This window comes from Mesoplodon bidens (assembly GCF_964165515.1).
Source record: "Mesoplodon bidens genome assembly, chromosome: 14".
In the NCBI taxonomy this organism is placed as follows: domain Eukaryota; kingdom Metazoa; phylum Chordata; class Mammalia; order Artiodactyla; family Ziphiidae; genus Mesoplodon; species Mesoplodon bidens.
Genome location: NC_138170.1, coordinates 43,471,648 through 43,491,938, shown reverse-complemented (window position 1 = coordinate 43,491,938; position 20,291 = coordinate 43,471,648). Strand labels below are relative to the sequence as shown.

Here is a 20,291-nt window from a genome sequence, read left to right as displayed (position 1 = left end):
GCACTTAAAGCCATGTACAGTTTTTTTAAATCTTATTTTGTTTTATTTTTATTTATTTATTTTTTGATAATTATGCTGCTGGTTTCCAGCTTCATTTAAAACTTTAAAATCAATGGTTACCTGATAAGATAAAAATGGACTGATCCAAAGAAGGGTAACAGCTTAAATTTCAAGCCTGGGAAATGCGAGTCTCTTCTTACTTTCTCTTAAATTATCAGCATTTTGCACCCTTATGAGGGTGTGACAGGAGAATCACAAAGTCAAATTATTAATGTTTACTGAATATGTTACTTAAATAGAAAAACGTTTTTACTTAATTTCAGCAATCTCGTATTTCCAAGGTAATGCTATCTTTTCCTTCTTTTGCAACTACAGAAATCCAGAGACTTGCAAATATATACTTATTCTTAATTACCACCTGCTCCAAATCGATCTTTCAATAAATATCTATTAGACACCACTGCAGGTACTATTAATAGACTCTTTGCTTGAGGAGAAATATTCATGTACTAATTATACCACATTTGCTTTGGGAAAGTGACGTAAGACCAAACTAAAATTTTATTGATAAAACAAAAACAAATCTATATAAGAAATTTCCGAAATTTTTGTTCAACTTTATAAAACTGGCATTCGTTCCAGTGCAGAATATTACATCTTTACTAACGTCTCACAACTGTTTTAACTGATATTACCATTTGACTTAGCAGAAAAGGCAACATACAATGACAAATCAGCGAAAATATTTTTAAATGTGAGATATGCTGAAGCATTATAAGATATGGAGCCTATGTACGAAACTACATACTTCAGAAGACTATTATAGCTACACTGAAATAGGTATGATAATTTTTGGAACTTGCTGTAAAACTGTGTGGGCTGCAAAACCCTGCAAAATTCTTCAAATCAGAAGTGGCCTGAATATCCAGAACTCAGTTCTTTTCCTCTCTGCCTCTCTAACTCCAAACATAAATAAAGCAAAGCAATTTTTAAAGAGAGTCTAGTATTCTCAGCTCAGAAGTTAATATTTAACTTTAAACTTTATTCACTGAACCCTTGTATAATGTGATATTTGAGAACAGTTGTCACCAAGTCATATCATAGCTGAAAATCTCTGGCCTCTTCATGCAATAGTTAGAAATCCCAAACTATTCATTAACTACATAATATTTTCAGAATAGTATTTTCTAATAATGAATCCCTTAAGACTTAAGGCCAATAAATACTTTAGCATTAGAATAACGCACTCAAAAACATCGCCCAAACACTGTTTTGAAGTCAGAGATTACTACATTAATAGTAGGGGGAGAAAAAAGATTTCTTGAGACAAAGGGTATTTACCATTCATTTTATTCACATCTTCCAGTACTTGACTTGGTGTAACAATTTTTAAAAATCATCTGAGACAGCAAGAACATATAATAACACCCATTCATCTAAATGTTAAACATACTTAATAGCTCCCCTGGCAGATTAAGAAGTCAAAATAGGAGCCCCGAAATTAGACCTTACATAGTAATATCTAATTCTTTAGCTTTTATGATCTTTGCAATTTAGGCTATTAAGTTTACAGGGAAAACTAACTAAGATAAATCAATTTACATTTTGCCCATTTCTTTCTTAGAAAGTTTTAAAACTAGAGTTGTTTTAAGTTTGGTAACCTAAGGAAAAAGTGCTTAAGTTTGAAAATCTGATGAGACCAATCTGTTAAAAATGTAAAGCCACTGGGCTAGGCTTATTGTGATGAGAGGATCAAATGAGTTTGTGTATGCAAAAGGCCTTAGGACAGTGCCTGATAAAAAGTGGCCCTGTGTAAGTGCTAGCTATTTACTATAATTATGCTAAAAATTTTAACCGTAAAACCACAAGGAAATAAAGCCTGTAAATCATATCTAAGAAAGTGCATATATTAAGCCATTTAATTCTAGGCAATAACCCAATACCCTCTTTAAAAAGAAGCGCCGCACCACCACCACCACCACCACCACCACCACCACCACCACCACCACCACCACCACCACACACACACACACACACACACACACACACACACACACACACATTACTGTGCTTTGTTATTGTAGTTCTATTCTCCTCCAGCTGAGAAAAAATGTTATATGGGTAGATTACAGGTCCTATTCCATATTAAATCCCAAGATAACAGGCAAATAGAGAACATAAATCTGTTAAAAACTTACTTGTTTTCCTTCAAATATTTAACATTTTGTTTAAAAATGAAAAATTATTTCAAGGACAATTTTCAAATAGAGCAGATATATATACCACATTGATTACTTGGGATAGGAACTTATTTTCCCTTAAAAGTAAAGGCTTCCAAAGGAGAGGAGCACAGAAGATTCCTTTATTTATAATACAAGCAAATAAAAGTGCTCTCTGAACTCTAAGTCCTACTGCATATTGTGCATGGGGGTAGGGAGGCGGGGAATTCTTCTTTTCCTAAACTCAAAATCAGCCTTACACTGAACTTTTGAAATCACCTGTTCTGAGTTCATGATTGGCAACTTCTCATTCCTCAATGTCCTTATACCTAGTATCTCCCCAAAGCATGACAAAAACCAATGACCAAAACCGCCCCAAACACACCCCTAACTCCTTTCCAAACAGTACCCATGCTCTAAAATTACCTACACTCTCTACACTTCTCTTCTCTTCATATCTCAGATCAAAACTCTTTCTTCATGCACTTACCTCATTAGCAGGAAAATTATATGATTAAAATAAGTCCTACTAAAGAATAAAAAACTCCTTTCTCTATAACACTCTCATAAACGTGTGTGTGTGTGTCTTGTACCTAAGTGGCAGGATTTCAAACAGTAGAGGACTGTATTTTGGAATAGGCAACAATATGTAAACTCTAAGACCTCCTAGGCCAGCTCTCCCAAGATATTCCTCTTTTTCCATTTCTTTCCTTCTTCTAATTCTGAACCCCAGAAAAATTCAAGTTTTTGTTTTGCTTTGTTTGCTTTACAATGTTCAGAAATGAAGGCAAATAAGGTGAGAAAGAGGTGGTCATTTGGATTGAAAGTGCTACTCTCTAAACTGGGGGTTGCTTGTATACAATTCTTGATAGCTAAAAAAAATTATTTCTACTTTCCAGCAATAGACAACAGGACTTTTTAAAAAAAAAAAAATTACAGCTACACAGTAAGTTTTAAACTTACTTCAAAATTTAATTATTCTGAGCTATACAAAAGTATAAAACTAAACATATGTCCCATTACTGAAAGATATTAAATAATGCTGTTTAATACCATATGCTGTAATGTAATGCCCTCTATGGACTAAATTACAGCACTTCAGCACTAACTACTGAATTGAACTTTAAGACATGAACAAAGACTTTGGTTTAGAAAATGAATGACAAGTTAAAAAATAACCAAAATATAATGAGCATTTTCAGGTCTATAAACAATTTCATATAAGCTGATAAAAATACATACTAAAAATCATACAGAAAGAAACTGATACTATTCAATGAGAACTAAATAAATGTTGATTTCTTATATTATAATCTAAAATAAATACACAGATAATCCAAAAGATCCAAAGCATTTTTAAATCTGGAATTTAAAAATTTAATAGCCATTGGGTTTTGAACAGATCTTTTAAAACTTCTAAGTTTTCACTAAAGTACATGTTTGGGGGAATCTTTAAGGTCATTTCATAATGTTTATCATAGCATGATTCAAGCATTTGTTTGATTCAGTACAATGTGTCAAAATTCAAAATCCTTTTATAAAGTCATTTTCAAAGTCGTTTGTTAGTGTGAAGCAAATATCCACAACTCACTAAATTTCTCGGCCCAACTGAATTTCCATATGCTCAATTACAGAGCGTTCCAAAGACATCGTTTTCTATCTACAACACTAGATGGCACCAACACCCATAGTACCGTGGACTGTCCAACCCAAAGCATGCAATCTGGCTAAAACTGTTCTCAATTTTCTGGCTCTTCCTTAGGATTGCTGTCTGGTACTAGGGAACTATCAGAGTGTGATGGGGATAGGAAAACAACTCCAACACCAAAAAAGCATGTTGGATAAAATGATCTCTGACCAGAATTCAAAATCAATTTTGAACAGATCAGAATTAAACATAAAAATGAAACTATAAATTAGTAAATAAATTAAAAGTTATAAATTTTCCCACGTGAAAACTGAAAATATCCACCAAAATGTAAAGTAAAACAAAAATTATTTAGAAAACTAAGGGAAAACTGTAACATGACAAGGATTTGCATCCATTCTATATAAAGAACTCTCATAAAATCAGAAAGAGGTGATTCTAAATTTTAAAATGGGCAAAGGGTATGAACAGGCAATTCACAAAAGAAATACAAACAGCCAATAAATATGTGGAACATGCTCACCTGCACTAATAATCGAAGATCAAAATAGCAAGATAACTACTTTAACCTATCAAACTGGTAAAGGCTTAAAAAAAAAAAAAGACAGGTATACAATGTCTGGAAGTATATGAGAAGTCTAGTAAATGACTCTAGGAAGGAGCACTAGGCAGCTTAGTTAAGACAGGAAGAAGACTTACTGTAATAGTACTTTTTGAATTTTGTATAATGTATAAGTCCTTAGCTATCCAAATTTTCTGATTAAAAAATATTAATAAATAATACTAATTGTTGGTGATCAATAGAGAAATGGGTTGTTGTCTTACTCCATTAGAAGGGTAAATATCAGTACAAGTTGTGACAAGGGATTAATCTGCAAAATATACGAAGAGTTCATGCAGCTCAATATCAAAAAAAAAAACCCAATCAAAAAGCGGGCAGAAGATCTAAATAGATATTTCTCCAAAGAAGATATACAGATGGCCGAAAAGCACATGAAAAGATGCTCAATGTCACTATTAGAGAAATGCAAATCAAAACTACAATGAGGTATTACCTCACACCAGTCAGAATAGCCATCATCCAAAAGTCTATAAACAATAAATGCTGGAGAGGGTGTGGAGAAAAGGGCACCCTCCTACACTGTTGGGGGGAATATGTAAATTGATACAGCCACCACAGAGAACAATATGGAGGTTCCTTTAAAAACTAAATATAGAACTGCCGTATGATCTAGCAATCCCACTCCTGGGCATATAACGGAGAAAACTAGTTCGAAAAGATACATGTACCCAAGTGTTCATTGCAACACTATTTACAATAGCCAGGACATGGAAGCAATCTAAATGTCCATCAGCAGAGGAATGGATAAAGAAAGATGTGGTACATATATACAATGGAATATTACTCAGCCATAAAAAGGAACAAAATTGTGCCATATGTACAGACATGGATGGACCTAGAGACTGTCATACAAAGTGAAGTCAGAAAGAGAAAAACAAACATCATTAGCTTATATGTGGAATCTAGAAAAATGATACAGATGAACTTATGTGCAAAGCAGAAATAGAGACACAGACATAGAGAACAAACGTACGGATACTAAGGGGGAAGGTGGTGGGTGGGATGAATTGGGAGATCGGGATTGACAATATATAAACTACTATGTAAAAAATAGATAACTAATGAGAACCTACTGTATAGCACAGGGAACTCTACTCAGTGCTCTGTGGTGACCTAAATGGGAAGGAAATCCAAAAAAGAGGGGATATATGTATATGTATAGGTGATTCACTTTGCTGTATAGCAGAAACTAACACAACGTTGTAAAGCAACTATGTTCCAATAAAAAAATTTTAAAAATTAGTACAAGTTTTCTGACAGCCAATTTTTGTCAAAACACTTAAAAATGCACATACCCATTTCCTAGGATTTTATTTCTAGTAACTTATGGAAAAGAATAATTTGGAGATATGTACAACATATTTAAACATAAACAGCATTATTTATAAATTAAAAAAACTGGAGACAATCTAAGGATCCTAGAGAACTGGTTAAATTATAATATATCCAATACCAAGGAACACTAAACATTAGATAATCACACAGCAGAAAAATAAAGAAATGGAAATTTTGGCATTGTGCAATATAATATATTGCTGAATTTTGTAGAGCAATAAACAATGTATAACGTATGATCCCAGTTTGGAAAAACACTTTTTTTCACTGCATTCATAAAGTATCCATATGCATAGAAACAGACTAGAAGAAATATTCTAAAATACTAGCAATGATTATGTCTGGGCAATACAATTACAATTTTTTTTTCATCTACATGCTTTTTCTCTACTTCTCAAATTTGTACAATTAGCATATATTACTTCAGATTGCTTCATGTACTGCTACCCTGACTTCACTGACAGCAGGTCCCTGAGAGAAATTCTGACTACTAAATTTAACTGAAGCTCAAATAGATTAAAACATCTGCCCAGGGTCATACAGCTAATCGGGAATAAAACCAGGATTAGATCTTAGGTATGTAAGACGCCCAAGATGAAGTTCTTTCAACCATATTATATGTAGCAGTATCTATCTTTTATAAAGGTTCATATTTCATATTTATTTTCAATCTGTATTGGACCCACAGTAAACACTAAATAAATCCACACTAATTTGACAATGTCAAACATTTAAGTAAATATAATCATTTCCTTATTAATAAGTCAGTTTCTAATTTAGCTACACTTATATTTACTCAAAGCCTTCCACTTAAAGATAATTCTACTCAATGTGTTAGATTAAACATTTTCATTTTTCAGGGTACTTAAATTTCTACTTTCATCAGATTAACTGCTCACTGTCCTAATCAAAATCCAAATAATAATATTCAAGAAGCATCCTATATATGCTCACTAAAAATGTATTTTAACAAAATACTTAATATCTATAATGCTTTACTGAGAAAGCCCAAAAGCCATATAATCAATTTTTTTAATTAATATAAGAAAAATGTTTTAAGTTATAAACATCATCAAAAGAAAGCTCTTATTCATGAACACATTTAAGAAGTATCTATAAATTGGCAAAGGATAATTTTTAATTCTTTACCTAAATAAATGGGCCATTTTTCAGCGAGTTCTTTATTATGGCAATACAATTTGGTTATTCCTGGAAAGCACACACTTTAAGTATAATGAATAATTAACTTCTGGTTGGTTTACACTTCACTCACCAATAGTTCCAACAGGTCAGCAAAACACAATCTATACTATGATTATGAACTTAAAACGTTCTGTGCACTAGTGGCAAACCAGGCAACCAACAAACATGTATTAAGCAATCACTATCATTAAGTCAAGATCTCAGTGGTTTGGAGGGGAGACATTAGCACCTTTCTTCACCAATGACCCACCAACAACAAAGACAGCAGTTGTCCAGCTGAATAACAATAGGGTTATTCAGTCTCCACGTGAAAGCAACAGAATGTTATCCTCATTCTAATATCCCTACTTATAGAGGACCACATGAGAAAATGTACACAGTAACCAATGTTCCTGACGTTTTTAAAATGCCTTGCATTGGTTAATGCCCCCAACACAACAGGTATGTAATAAAAGCAGCAGCACCCTGGTCGTCTGGTATTTAGGACAATAACTGCTTGCTCCAAAACTGTGAAGGGGACAAAACCTAGGTCACATCCCAGTTCTTCACTTGTCGGAAAAAATATCTCCTTTGTGGAACTGGATAAGAACTAATATAAATAAGAAAGTTAGTCAACTAATCTATGACAAAGGAGACAAGAATATACAGAAAAGACAGTCTCTTCTATAAGTGGTGCTGGAAAAACTGGACAGCTACAGATAAAAGAATAAAATTAAAACACTCTCTAACACCATACACAAAAATAAACTCAAGATGGATTAAAGACCTAAATGTGAGGCCAGAAACTATAAAACTCTTAGAGGAAAACACAGGCAGAACACTCTCTGACATAAATCGCAGCAAGATCTTTTTTGATCCACCTGCTAATGAAAATAAAAACAAAAATAAACAAATGGAACCTAATGAAACTTAAAGGCTTTTGCACAGCAAAGGAAACCATAAACAAAACAAGATACGCCATAGAATGGGAGAAAATATTTGCAAACAAACCAACCAACAAAGGATTAATCTCCAAAATATATCAACAGCTTATGCAGCTCAACATCAAAAAAAACAAACACCACAATCAAAAAATGGGCAGAAGATCTAAATAGACATTTCTCTAAAGACATACAGATGGCAAAAAGCACATGAAAAGATGATCAACAACACTAATTATTAAAGAAATGCAAATCAGAACTACAATGAGGTATCACATCACACCAGTCACAATGGCCATCATCAAAAAAACTACAAACAACAAATGCTGGGGAGGGTGTGGAGAAAAGGGAACCCTCCTACACTGTTGGTGGGAAAGTAAACTGGTACAACCATTATGGAGAACAGTATGTAGGTTCCTTAAAACAATAAATATAGAACTAACATATGATCCAGTAATTCCACTCCTGGGCATATATCCGGAGAAAACTGTAATTCAAAAAGATACATGCACCCCAATGTTCACTGCAGCACCATTTACAATAGCCATACATGGAAGCAACTTAAATGTCCATCGACAGAGGAGTGGATAAACAAGATGTGGCACACATATACAATGGAATATTACTCAGCCATAAAAAAGGACGAAATAATGCCATTTGCAGAAACATGGATGGACTTAGAGATTATCATACTGAGTGAAGTCAGACAGAGAAAGACAAATATCATATGATATCGCTTATATGTGATCTAATCCAAAAAAAATGGTACAAATTATTTACAAAACAGAAATAAGAGTCACAGACATAGAAAACAAACTTATGGTTACCAGAGTGTAAGGGGTGGGGGTGGGGGATAAATTGAGAGATTGGGACTGACATATACACACTACTATATGTAAAACACATAACTAATAAGTACCTACTGTATAGCACAGGGAATTCTACTCAATACTCTGCAGTGACCCATATGGGAAAAGAATCTAAAAAAGAGTGGATATATGTATATGTGTAACTGATTCACTTTGCTGTACACCTGAAACTAACACAACATTGTAAATCAACTATACTCCAATAAAAATTAAAAAAAAAAAAAAGTAAGTTAGCCCAATGTCTGGAACACAATAGAAGCTCAAAAGTATTGTGCTTACTACATAATTTGCTATGCAACCTCGGTAAAGTTTTGTAACATCCCCAGATTTAGGTTTTGTCATCCATGAAATCATTCCTTCTTTCAGATATGGTGAAGACTAAATGAGATGACTATGTGAAAATGCTTGGTGTTTAAAAGATTTCCCATAAATGGTAGTCTCCCCTTTCTAGGTAAAATGCAAAGAATTCAGCTTCTTTTCTCAGCCTTTCAAAATTCTTAATTTAAAAATGTCCTAGAGAGAAAGAAAACCTAAAACTGAAAGCAAACTGAAACAAGTCTAACTTTATTTCAAATGAGTATTATAACCACACTGAAGACGGGGGAAGGTAGAAGGAAAAGGGAAAATAAAACTAATCCGAGTAACCTGGGCAGGGTTGAGGGAGGTGGATTTAAAAAATAAACCTGAACCCTTTACTATGTTTATTATAATGATATTATAAAACATTCTAAAACTATTTTAGATGTACTCAAGGATTAAACAAATTAATAAATGTATTGGTAGTGTTAGAAGCCAGGTTCTCACTATAGAAGGAACATACAAATGTGAAATGAGGGAAGAAAGAAATAGTCCTCTGGGAATGATTTGGAGGTATCTATGTAAACACATGATTTCATAAATATATAAATAAATATGTGTATGTTTATTTGTATGTATGTATACAAGTATTTCCTACCTTGGTCCACTGGAAGGGCTAAAATGGAAAGACCCCACAGGAGCAAAGTACAATTAGCATCCAGCTCTTGATCACTGAAAGGAATCAGGGATCCTTGGAGAAACTGCTGACTTCAGGGCTGGGACAGAGTGGGCAAAAGAGGAGCCTACACCATTTCGTTATGCTGGAAAGTAAGAAGTGATTCCCTCTCCACTCTTAAAAAAAAAAAAGGGGCTTCCCTGGTGGCGCAGTGGTTGGGCGTCTGCCTGCTGATGCAGGGGACACGGGTTCGAGCCCTGGTCTGGGAAGATCCCACATGCCGCGGAGCAACTAGGCCCGTGAGCCACAATTACTGAGCCTGCGCGTCTGGAGCCTGTGCTTCGCAACAGGAGAGGCCGCGACAGTGAGAGGCCCGCGCACCGCGATGAAGAGTGGCCCCCGCTTGCCACAACTAGAGAAAGCCTTCGCACAGAAATGAAGACACAACACAGCAAAAATAAATTAATTAATTAATAAACTCCTACCCCCAACATCTAAAAAAAAAAAAAAAAAAAAAAAAGGACAAGCTGCATGTCCTTGAGCCAATTTGAAGGGGAGCCCTCCAAATCTGTGACAATTGACAACCAAAATAATTAAGTACAGTAATGAATTATAAACCACTGGGGGGAAAAGAGAAATTCATGAATCCATACTGATAATTAATTAGTTAATTAATGGAAAAGGAGAGCTCTTGCTAAGAGTAGAATGCCAGCGTTGACTGATAAATATGGAGAAAGTATTAGAACTGAAAAATCATCTTTTGCAAACAATGGTAAAGAATAAATCAATCAAGAATCATCAATAGATACTAAATCTAGGGAGGGAATTTTGATGGAGGGCAGGATATTTACATGGTCTTGAAGTGTCACCCATCAGACTGCTTATTAGTTGTCAGGAAGGAAGAAAGATAGTAATTATACAATAAGGAAAACAGGAACCACCTTGACCAGATGGTATAAATTAAACCTCATCAATGAGGGACTGACGAATAGTAGGTACCTCCAGATTGCTATGAGAGGGGCACTACATTATCTTCATTTTGGCCATGAATCCACAAACTCAATCTAATCACTAAGAAACATTAGACAAACGCAAAACAAGGAACTTTCTATTAAAAAGGAAGAAGGGAAAGGGCCTGTGTTCTTTAAAAATGTTACAATCATAAGAGATAAAGACTGGAAATGTCCCAGATTAAAGGAGCCAAAGGTAACATAACTAAATGCAAAACCTGGCACTACACTGGACCTTGTAGTAGAGGACACTACAAAGAACATTATTAGGTCAACTAACACAACTAGAATATGGATGGTAGATTAGAAAAAAGTATTGTATGAATGTAAAATTTACAAAGTTAATAGCTGTACTGAGGTTATGTAAGAGAATATCCCTTTTTAAAGTATTTAGGGGTAAAACAGAATGTATATAACTTAGTCTCAAATGGTTCAGGAAAAAAAAGGATACACTGTATCTATGTATCCATTGTCTAGTTATCTATAAAAAGAGAGATCATAAATAATAACGTAAATGGAGAAATGTTAGTAGGTAAATTTAGATGAAGAGTATAAGACATTCTTTGTACTACTTTTATTTTTGCAATTGTTTTTAAGTTTGAACTTATTTCCAAATGAAAGTTAATTTTAAAAAAGCAATCATCCTTTTTTTAAAAAAAAAACTCTCTAAATGAGACCATAAGTTTAAAAAAAATTCTGCTTAATTCCAGTCAGAGAAAATTTAGCATCCAGTGTATCATAATCCCTCCTTTAGCACAGATTGGTTTTTCAGTTTAGTTCTGAATAAACCTGAATGTTTCTTTTCACTGAGTCACCCATGGCCAGTCTCAAATCCATCTATGTCCCTAGCTTCAAGTGAATAGTTTGAATAGCTTCAGTTTCTACATACTGACCATAATACCCACACATATACACCTGCCCCAAAAATACCAAAACAGGATTTAGAAAACTTTTATTATATTTATATAAATGAACAGGTCTATGTGTTTACTCATATTTGCTAACTGTAGTTTTTATAGAAGCATCTCTTTGTGAAGCCATTCCTAATATTCCAAGGTAGAGACAGCCTCTCTGTGCCCTTAGTATGTGTTGATGATCTTCCACTTCCAATCATACACTTATATCCCTAAACTGTCATTCTATGCCAAACTGGGACTTCCATGCATCATCTGAGAAGATTTCAACTGTCATCTGGTAGTGCTGCCTATCAGTTAGCTATTCTTTTCAGAAGTTTCACTATCTGGGTCTATATTTAGTAGTATAAATTTAAGCAATTATTAGAATACTGTAACTTATACATTTATATTTAAAATGAGTGGAAAGTGAAAAATTAAAGTGCTAGTGATAATGATAATAAATTTTAAAAAATGGAAACCATCAGGGTACTGAAAGCATAAATCTTTAGCCACAATTTTTTTTAAAAGTAAATAAAAACATATATGAAACGCTGAGCCTCTAAATAATGACGTACAGTGAAAGAAAAAACAGAATGAATGTTCATAATTATGAACTGAGAAAAATCAGTATTTACATTTCATTGTTAAGAATACAGTTTGACAGAATTCCCTGGTGGTCCAGTAGTTAGACCTCGGTGCTTTCACTGCTGTGACCTGGGTTCTATCCCTGGTTGGGGAACTAAGCTCCCACAAGCCACATGGCGTGGCCAAAAAAAAAAAAAAAGAATACAGTTTGATAAAATACCCTTATCAAGGGAGAAGACTAGTATTCATTTTTCTCATAACAAATTTTATCCAAAAATATCAATAAGGCATCAATGTCTGCATCAATAATACCTTGCTCATCTCCCTTACAAAATCAGCCTTTCTTCCCAAAATTAAAATTGAATTTTGCCTACAAATGTCATTTTAAGAAAACAAGGGAAACAAACGGGAGATAATAAATTATCTGAGCAAGTTTTATTTATTATTTAATACTTATCAATACTTTCAGGTTTAAATAAGAATAAGAATCAGAATTACTGAATCTGATTCAGTAATAAGAATCAAAAATTTTAAAAAACACCTAAATATATCATAATCAAGGATGTAGAAAATCGTTAACCATCTGAGAACAGGGATTACCATTATAACACCTTCCCTCCCTTCTGACAAATTCTCAATCCTTATCTTAACTGAGCTCTCTAGTATTTGATAATGTTGAGCAATTCCTCCAACTTTAAATCTTCCTCTTCCCTCGGCTCCCCCTAGTTGATGTCTGTGGCTTTAATTACAATCTCTGAGCCCATGGTAAACACACACATACGGTCAAGGTCTCTCTCAAGAGCTTCATGTTTAATACCCATCATTCTTGGATGTCTCATAGGTACCTTAATTACAACATATTCAAAACTGAGTTTTTTATTTTCTCCCACTTTATTTTCTCATGTTCCCTAACTCAGTTTCTCATACTGCCATGTATCTGCACATACAAGAAACCCAGGTTTCCTAGAGTAAGCTTTAACTCCTCCCCTTAACTTTCATGTCCAATTCCAATCAAACACTAAGTACTATGTCTCCATGCTCATCCCATTGCCTTACGTTCATAATTTCCTCTTTCTTCAATTACAGCAACTCTAAACTGGTCTCTGCCGCCAGTACTACCTGTCTCCAATGCATAAGTGTATTCAGTAAATACACAGTAATCATCTAAATTAGAATGCTAAATAAAAAACACACGTACAAATCACTTTACACAAATCAGATATGTGGGAAGTGTAGAGTCAAAAGAAAAAAATGAGAATTAGTACTTTTCAGGAGAATTAAAAATAGCATACCTCAATTTATACTTTTCAACAAAACATCTAATACTCAATATGCTTAACTTTATACCTTTTACTGGAAATTATTGCATTATATTGAAAGATCAGAAACAGGTAACAGAAATGTTCTTTCATCAAAATTTTTAGATGAAGATATTTCTGGGAAAACAAAAGTAAACACATCTGAAAATATTTTGTTTTAATACCTCTTGCTCTTCATGCTACCAGGAAACACTAAAGCAAAAGAAAAGAAGGGAAAAGACATTGAAGCCAATTCTAAAAAAAGTTTTTTCTAGTTCCATGGTGCAATATAAAAATGACCAACAAATAATTGTGTGGAAAAGCTAAGAGCAAGGGTGCATGATGAGTGCAAGCGGGCTAGAAAAAGCACTAAAATCTTAAACTGAGACAGTAAAAAGAATTCTTATCAATGTGATATATCAGACACTATAAATGTAACATACTACACAAAATGTAGTAGAATGTTCCATAGGTCAAAAGGTGGCAAGAAAGCACAAAATAATGTATGGATTGATTACCTGAAGTTTTACTCAGCTCTGCTGAAAATATAGCAGATGGTGGTCTGTGCTCTTTTTCTGTATCAGAAGGAAGTTTTTTCTCAGCTTCTTTCACAAGAACTTTGGGTTTAACTATACTGCCTATCCCTGTTTGAGCATCCACAGCAGAAACATCTGGAGGCAGTAAGGGCACCTTTGAAATATCAGCCCTATCTTTGGAGAACTCATCTGGGACATGAACTTTTTCTTCATCTTTAGGCTGTACACTCTTGACAGAAACGTCATGGGGTAATTCTGAGCAAGGCAATGACCCAGCTCCATCCTGGACACCAGCAACTTCACTTTTGTAGGATATTTCTAGGTCAGTGTATTCCCTGGCTAATGTAGGAGAAGTATCTGCTTTAGAAATGACAAATGTAGGGAACTCATCTATAATCTCAATTGGAGATGAATCTGAAAATGTTTCACTCTCTGTTATTTTTGCTTCCTTAGCAATAAATAAGCCATCATTTGAATAACCTGCAGTATTGGGCTCCTCCATCTCCAAAGGAATTTTCACCTTTTGGATCAATGTTGAAACTTCATTAGATGATAAGGTATCTTTTGTGGTACCTAAATTGGGCTGAAAAGATTCCAAATACGGCTTTCCCCCCTCAGGTGGTGGTGAAGCACTGAGTTTTTCCTTATTTTCATGTTCTATCATTGATTCAGATGAAGTTTCAATGAGATTTTCTTTTACAAGTATCACAGCTTCATCTTGTTTTTGTGGAACTTCAGGAATTGAATCATCACTAAATAAGTCAACTGGTTCAGAATCAGGTGAGGAATCTTCAACTAGCTCAGAATGAGTGGGCACCAGCTGTGCAACTTTTGCTATTTCTGAATAACCAGAGAAATCTGGAGTTGGTTCAGTAGAGAGCTTTGTTTCTTTAATTAAATCACATGCAATAGATATATAAGGAGCTTCTGTTTCTTGAACAGCTACACTAATACTTTCAGGCTCTTTAATTTCTTCATTCATTCCTGATACTTTTTTTAGTGATACATTCATGGCCTCTTCATATGGTGGGGGATTTTCAGGCTCAAGTTTTATGCTTTCGTAATTAACCGAAGGAGGAGCTTCTAATGGTGATGAACTGAGCTGCACTGCAGAAGCACCAGCACTAGGAACTATAGAATTTAATGGCGCTTCCATGACAATGTCAGGCAAAACTGGTGAAGGAGTAGCTTCAGATTCTTCAAAGGATGGGCAAAGCTGTGCTACAGGGTAAAGTGACTCCTGCATAGCTTCTGAAGTTTGAACCAAGTCCATTTTTGTTTCAAAGGCAATTTTTGTACCTGTAGCTTCACTCAATTCACTTTCACATGCTTCCTGTACTAAATCTGGGGTTAGACCTTCAGGCATGTTTGCCACTACTTCCTCAGTCACCTCTGGTAAATGATCTGTTGTGTCATAATCTGTCTTAGAATCCTGTGTTGCCACAAGGAAAGGGTTTGATGTTTTGGCACTAGCATTCTTCTCTGTTACAATTTGGGCCTTTTTTTCTTCTATTTTTTTTTCATCTGTCTTATTTTCTGAAGTATGGTCTTCCAACAAGGGGAAACTGTTTGCAGAAGGATTAAAGGGAGCACATGTGATATATGCTCCTGAACCATCTTTTATAGCTTCTGGTGTACTAGGAAATGAAGTATCATCATTACTACTTTCACTATCTTTTTCACGATTTGTTTGTTCAAGGCTATCTGAAAAACGTTTCTCATCCACTTTACCTTCCAATTTGCTCTCTATATTACCTCCAGCGGCCAAAACATCACTATCTTGCTTATAAGTATCTTTTACTTCCCAGACTCGCTCAAATGGTTTGAAGTCTGCATATTCCTCCCTCATAGGAGCTTCTGCTACAATTCCCTTTTCATTAAAACCGTCTTTTGTTTTTTCTGGAGACATAACTCTATCCTCTTCTTTAACTGATTTGGTAAGGACTATAGGTAGCTCTTGCTGAGTACGAAGGATGTTATTACTAACTAAGTCCTCTTCTTCATCTTTATTCTTCACAATTATTTCTTCCCTAGGATTTGCTACTGTTATGGCAGATTCTGCTCTTGGAGAGCCACTGAATGATGATCCCATTTCTGAGTATTCCAATTCTGAAAACTCTGGTAAATCTCTGTCTACAAATGGTTTTTTTGCCTTCTCTGAGAATTCTTTAGAAGCTTCATCTGAAATTTCTCGAAGTGTTCCTTCGGTAGGTAGTACTGCTGGTAAATTACCAAGGTATTCATGTTCTTTAGAAGAAGCAGCTGAGAGAGGAGCTAAAGAAGGAAGAGAAGCAGCAGTTTCAAGCAGGACAGATGCAAAATCCTCTTGACCAGCAGAAACAGTGTTACCTGGCTGCTCCTTCAAATCCATAATTTTTTCTGTGACCATGGACAGAAAGGAAAGTTAGAGAATGCCAGTGTTCTCAGATTTAATGCAAGTTTTATGACAGATTCAAAAATACTGTTAGTAAAGACTTACTGATAACTAAAATGCTAATAACATTTAGTTAATAAATAATAATCAAGTAGACTGAATCATAATTGAAAAATTAAAGTTATTGTCAAAAAACATGTGCATGGCTACAGAAGCTATTATATACTATGCAAAGACATCAAGTCTTTGAGAAAAACCTCACGTACAATTAACTGAGAAAAGCTACTTCTAACTAGTCTCAGAGGAAGAAATGAGGATTTGAGAAGAGAGTTTGACAGCATAAGAAAGAAAGGGCACTGGATTATTTACTGTCATAGGCTGACATTCTTTTCTATGAAAGCCTGTCAGCTATAAGCAAATAAACTGTATTTGGAAAAAATGACTAGTCAATATGTAAACATAAATCAAGGGGCCAAGAATTCCTTACACATTTCCAATTATTAATCAGGTTTCTGCCCATTTCTCTCTTGGACACTGCATATAAAATGCAAATTTCAACTTGGTCAGTAGATAAACATTCTTGGAACCATGCTTATTTTCAGTAAATTCAAACTACTAAGCACAGAGTGAACATAACTAAAGAATTAAAGTTAGAATACACAGAGGGTAAAAAGCTAGCAGAAAGAACTTGCCTGCAGAGGAGTGTATCACAGGCTCAGATGCAGCAGGAAGAGCAAAAAGTGTCTCATCTGAAAAACAAATAGAATATAACCTCAGCAGAAATAAAGACAGAGTTGGAAGGAGACTAAAGAGGAACAAGCAAGGGGTTCAGTTTGTAATGAGTTAACACAAAACTTTATCTACAGAGAAAAAGCCATGATGGAAAGGAAAAAGTAGTACCATTAGTAGTACCATTAATCCAGATTAAATTATAATATATATTATAAAATTGATTAAATGATATCTATAGAACCTATCATTTTTCAAGAGGCAATAACATGTTTATGTTAAAGAAACTTCATGAACCAAAGTGGCTTTAATATACTAATCTTATCTTTTTTTATTGGTATATGTTCAATTTAGAACACTTTCAGAAAATCATGCATATTCTCTACTTGTTATTCTAAGTGGTTTACATGATGCAAGAACTCATTTTACTCCTTACAACTCTACTGTTACAAGTGTTGCTGTTAATATCTCATTTAACAGATTAAAAAAAAAAGAGAGTGGGCCTCCCTGGTGGCGCAGTGGTTGAGAGTCCGCCTGCCGATGCAGGGGATACGGGTTCGTGCCCCGGTCTGGGAGGATCCCATATGCCGCGGAGCGGCTGGGCCCGTGAGCCATGGCCGCTGAGCCTGCGCATCCGGAGCCTGTGCCCCGCAACGGGAGAGGCCACAACAGTGAGAGGCCCGCGTACCGCAAAAAAAAAAAAAAAAAAAAAAAAGAGTGACAGACAAGTAACTCACTCAATAGATAAGTAGTGAGACTCAGACAATTCAACTCCAGAGCTCACATTCTTAACCAATATATGCTGTATGTTATAAATTGAATGTTTGTGTTTCCCTTAAAATTCATTATGTTCAAGCCCTAAGGTTCAATGTGTTGTGTTTGGAGATGGGGCCTTTCGGAAGTAATTAGGAATATATGACGTCATGAGGGTGGGACCATGGTCACAGGAAGAGGTCATGTGAGCATACAGAAGGCAGCAACCTATAAGCCAAGAAAAGAGGCCTCAGAATGAAACCTAACTTGCCCACATTTTGATCTTAGACTTCCCAGCCTTCAGAACTGTAAGAAATAAATTTCTGTTGTTTAAGCCACCTAGTCTATGGTATTTTGGTATAGAAGCCCCAGTCAACTAATACACTATATATTGGTATATTAACCTTGTACAATGTCATTTTATACCTGCAATTGGGAGGTCTTGAGCTAAAGATCTTCTGTGGTTTATACTAGAGAAAGGGCTCTAGCAAAAGACAATGTGAAATAGTCTGAGAGATGACAGGAGGTATTCCTTTAGTGTAGAGGACCTATAAATTTGGACACTTCTATCTGGAAGAACAAGCTAGACAAGGCTGATTAATAGAAAAAAAATAAATCACAGATGTGGCTATCATGAACATGGAACTTGTCTTCCAAGGGTATTCCTTTTGATGAGTAGGAGAGTTAAATTCATAATGTCACATAAATTTTAAATTCATACTAGGTATGATGTCATATCTAAAGGCTTCCTAGATGGGGTGGAGATGGGAAATCCATGACATGCATTTAAGAGTCTCCTATAACCTAGAACAACAGGTTGAATGGGCCACTCATCCAAACCAGTAAGACACACTGCCTTATGAGATTTTATAAAATTTACACATATGTGTACACACTTTTTAAAGATGACTTGTTATGTAACCTTAGTTAAATTACACAGTTCTCGTTTGTAAAATGACAATTTGAAAATTCCTTTCAGCTAAAATAATGAATTATAATGTTGTACAAACTGAGATTTGGGGGTCAAACAGCAGAACCAAATAATTACACAGCTGCTCCACCTAAATATAAGGAAGCAAATCCTTAACAAAATGGTTGTCTTTTTCATCTAGACAATATAGTTAAAAGCCAACTAATTCAGAGACAGTCTACTTGTAAAGTGAACTAGAAACATGTTAAAATCAGAGGGAAACCAAACTATATCTAAAACTGTGCCAAAATTTTCAAGTATTTTTAAAAAATATATTCTTATGCGTATCTAATACCAGAATATCTCTTATAGTAAAAACTATATTCCTGGCACTTGGTCAAGTGAGAAAGTTTATAAATTGATAATTGAAATATTCACAAATTTCCAAAAAAAAATAAATCCTCATTTTGTAAAATGAGACTCAATCCAAAATTAGCCACAAAACAAGTATTCCATTTCTAAAAGCACTTAGAAAAAAATCCAGAAGAGGTCATTACCATTTTGCCTTCAAGAAGAAGAGAGTTGCTCAGGGACTCCTACTAAGGCCCATCATGAATCATGGGATCAAACTGCCTGGGTCCAAACCCCAGATCCGTCACATATTACACAATATAAATGTGTAACCCTGAGAAAGTTACTACTTAGCCTTTCTGTGCTTCATTTCCTCATTTGCAAAATAAAGAGTAACAACCTCAAAATGTTGTGAGGGAGGGAAGGGGAAAAAAGAAACAATTTGCCCTAAGTCACAGAGCTAGGAGGCCAGAGAGCCAGGATTTGAATAGGTCTAACTCCCAAGTTCATGTGCTGCATCCTATGCACAAGTGCAATAATAAATTACATATTCCTACTTTATCAGCCCCATAAATTTGAGCTCCTGAAACAAGATAAACAGTCACCCAGCAAATACCCTGTAATTATCCAAAATATTTGACTGTTTGCTTTTACTTCACCATATAACAACATTTATAGAGATGTTAACGATGGCCAGGCATATTGATTTCACATGGTCTTTTAATACTCAAAACCACCCTGTAAAATAGGTACTACTGTTATCTTGATTTCACAGATGAGAAACAGAGGCATAAAAAAGGCTAAGTAACTTCCCCAGTCACAAAACTGAAAAAAGTGATGGATCTGAGACTGAATCCATAGTTTACCAGTCCATGCTCTTTCCTTTAACCGCTCTGCAGTACTTCTTTTCTAGACTTTACTATACAAATTTAGAATTTGAAAATGACTAATAAAATTGACGATGTCAAAAGAAAATTTTGATCAACAATACTTATATATCACAAAAGCTACCAAATTCTAAGGCTAAAACACCTAAAAATTATCTATTTCCTGTTCTGAA

At 34.8% G+C, this 20,291-nt stretch overlaps 1 protein-coding gene across 3 annotated transcripts in view; it reads right to left on the bottom strand.

Moving 5' to 3' along the window:
- RTN4 (reticulon 4) overlaps positions 1-20,291 on the bottom strand; it is a 67,993-nt gene that overhangs the window by 33,512 nt on the left and 14,190 nt on the right. The window contains exons 2-3 of one of the 3 annotated variants that reach the window (XM_081254743.1): positions 17,181-17,237; positions 14,097-16,493 (exon numbers count right to left, since the gene is read on the bottom strand). The exons of 1 other annotated variant lie outside the window; for it this stretch is intronic. In XM_081254743.1, the coding sequence (XP_081110869.1) occupies positions 14,097-16,493; positions 17,181-17,237 (2,454 nt within the window). The remainder of the gene's footprint in view (positions 1-14,096; positions 16,494-17,180; positions 17,238-20,291) is intronic. One more of the 3 variants, XM_081254744.1, reaches the window with a different exon arrangement.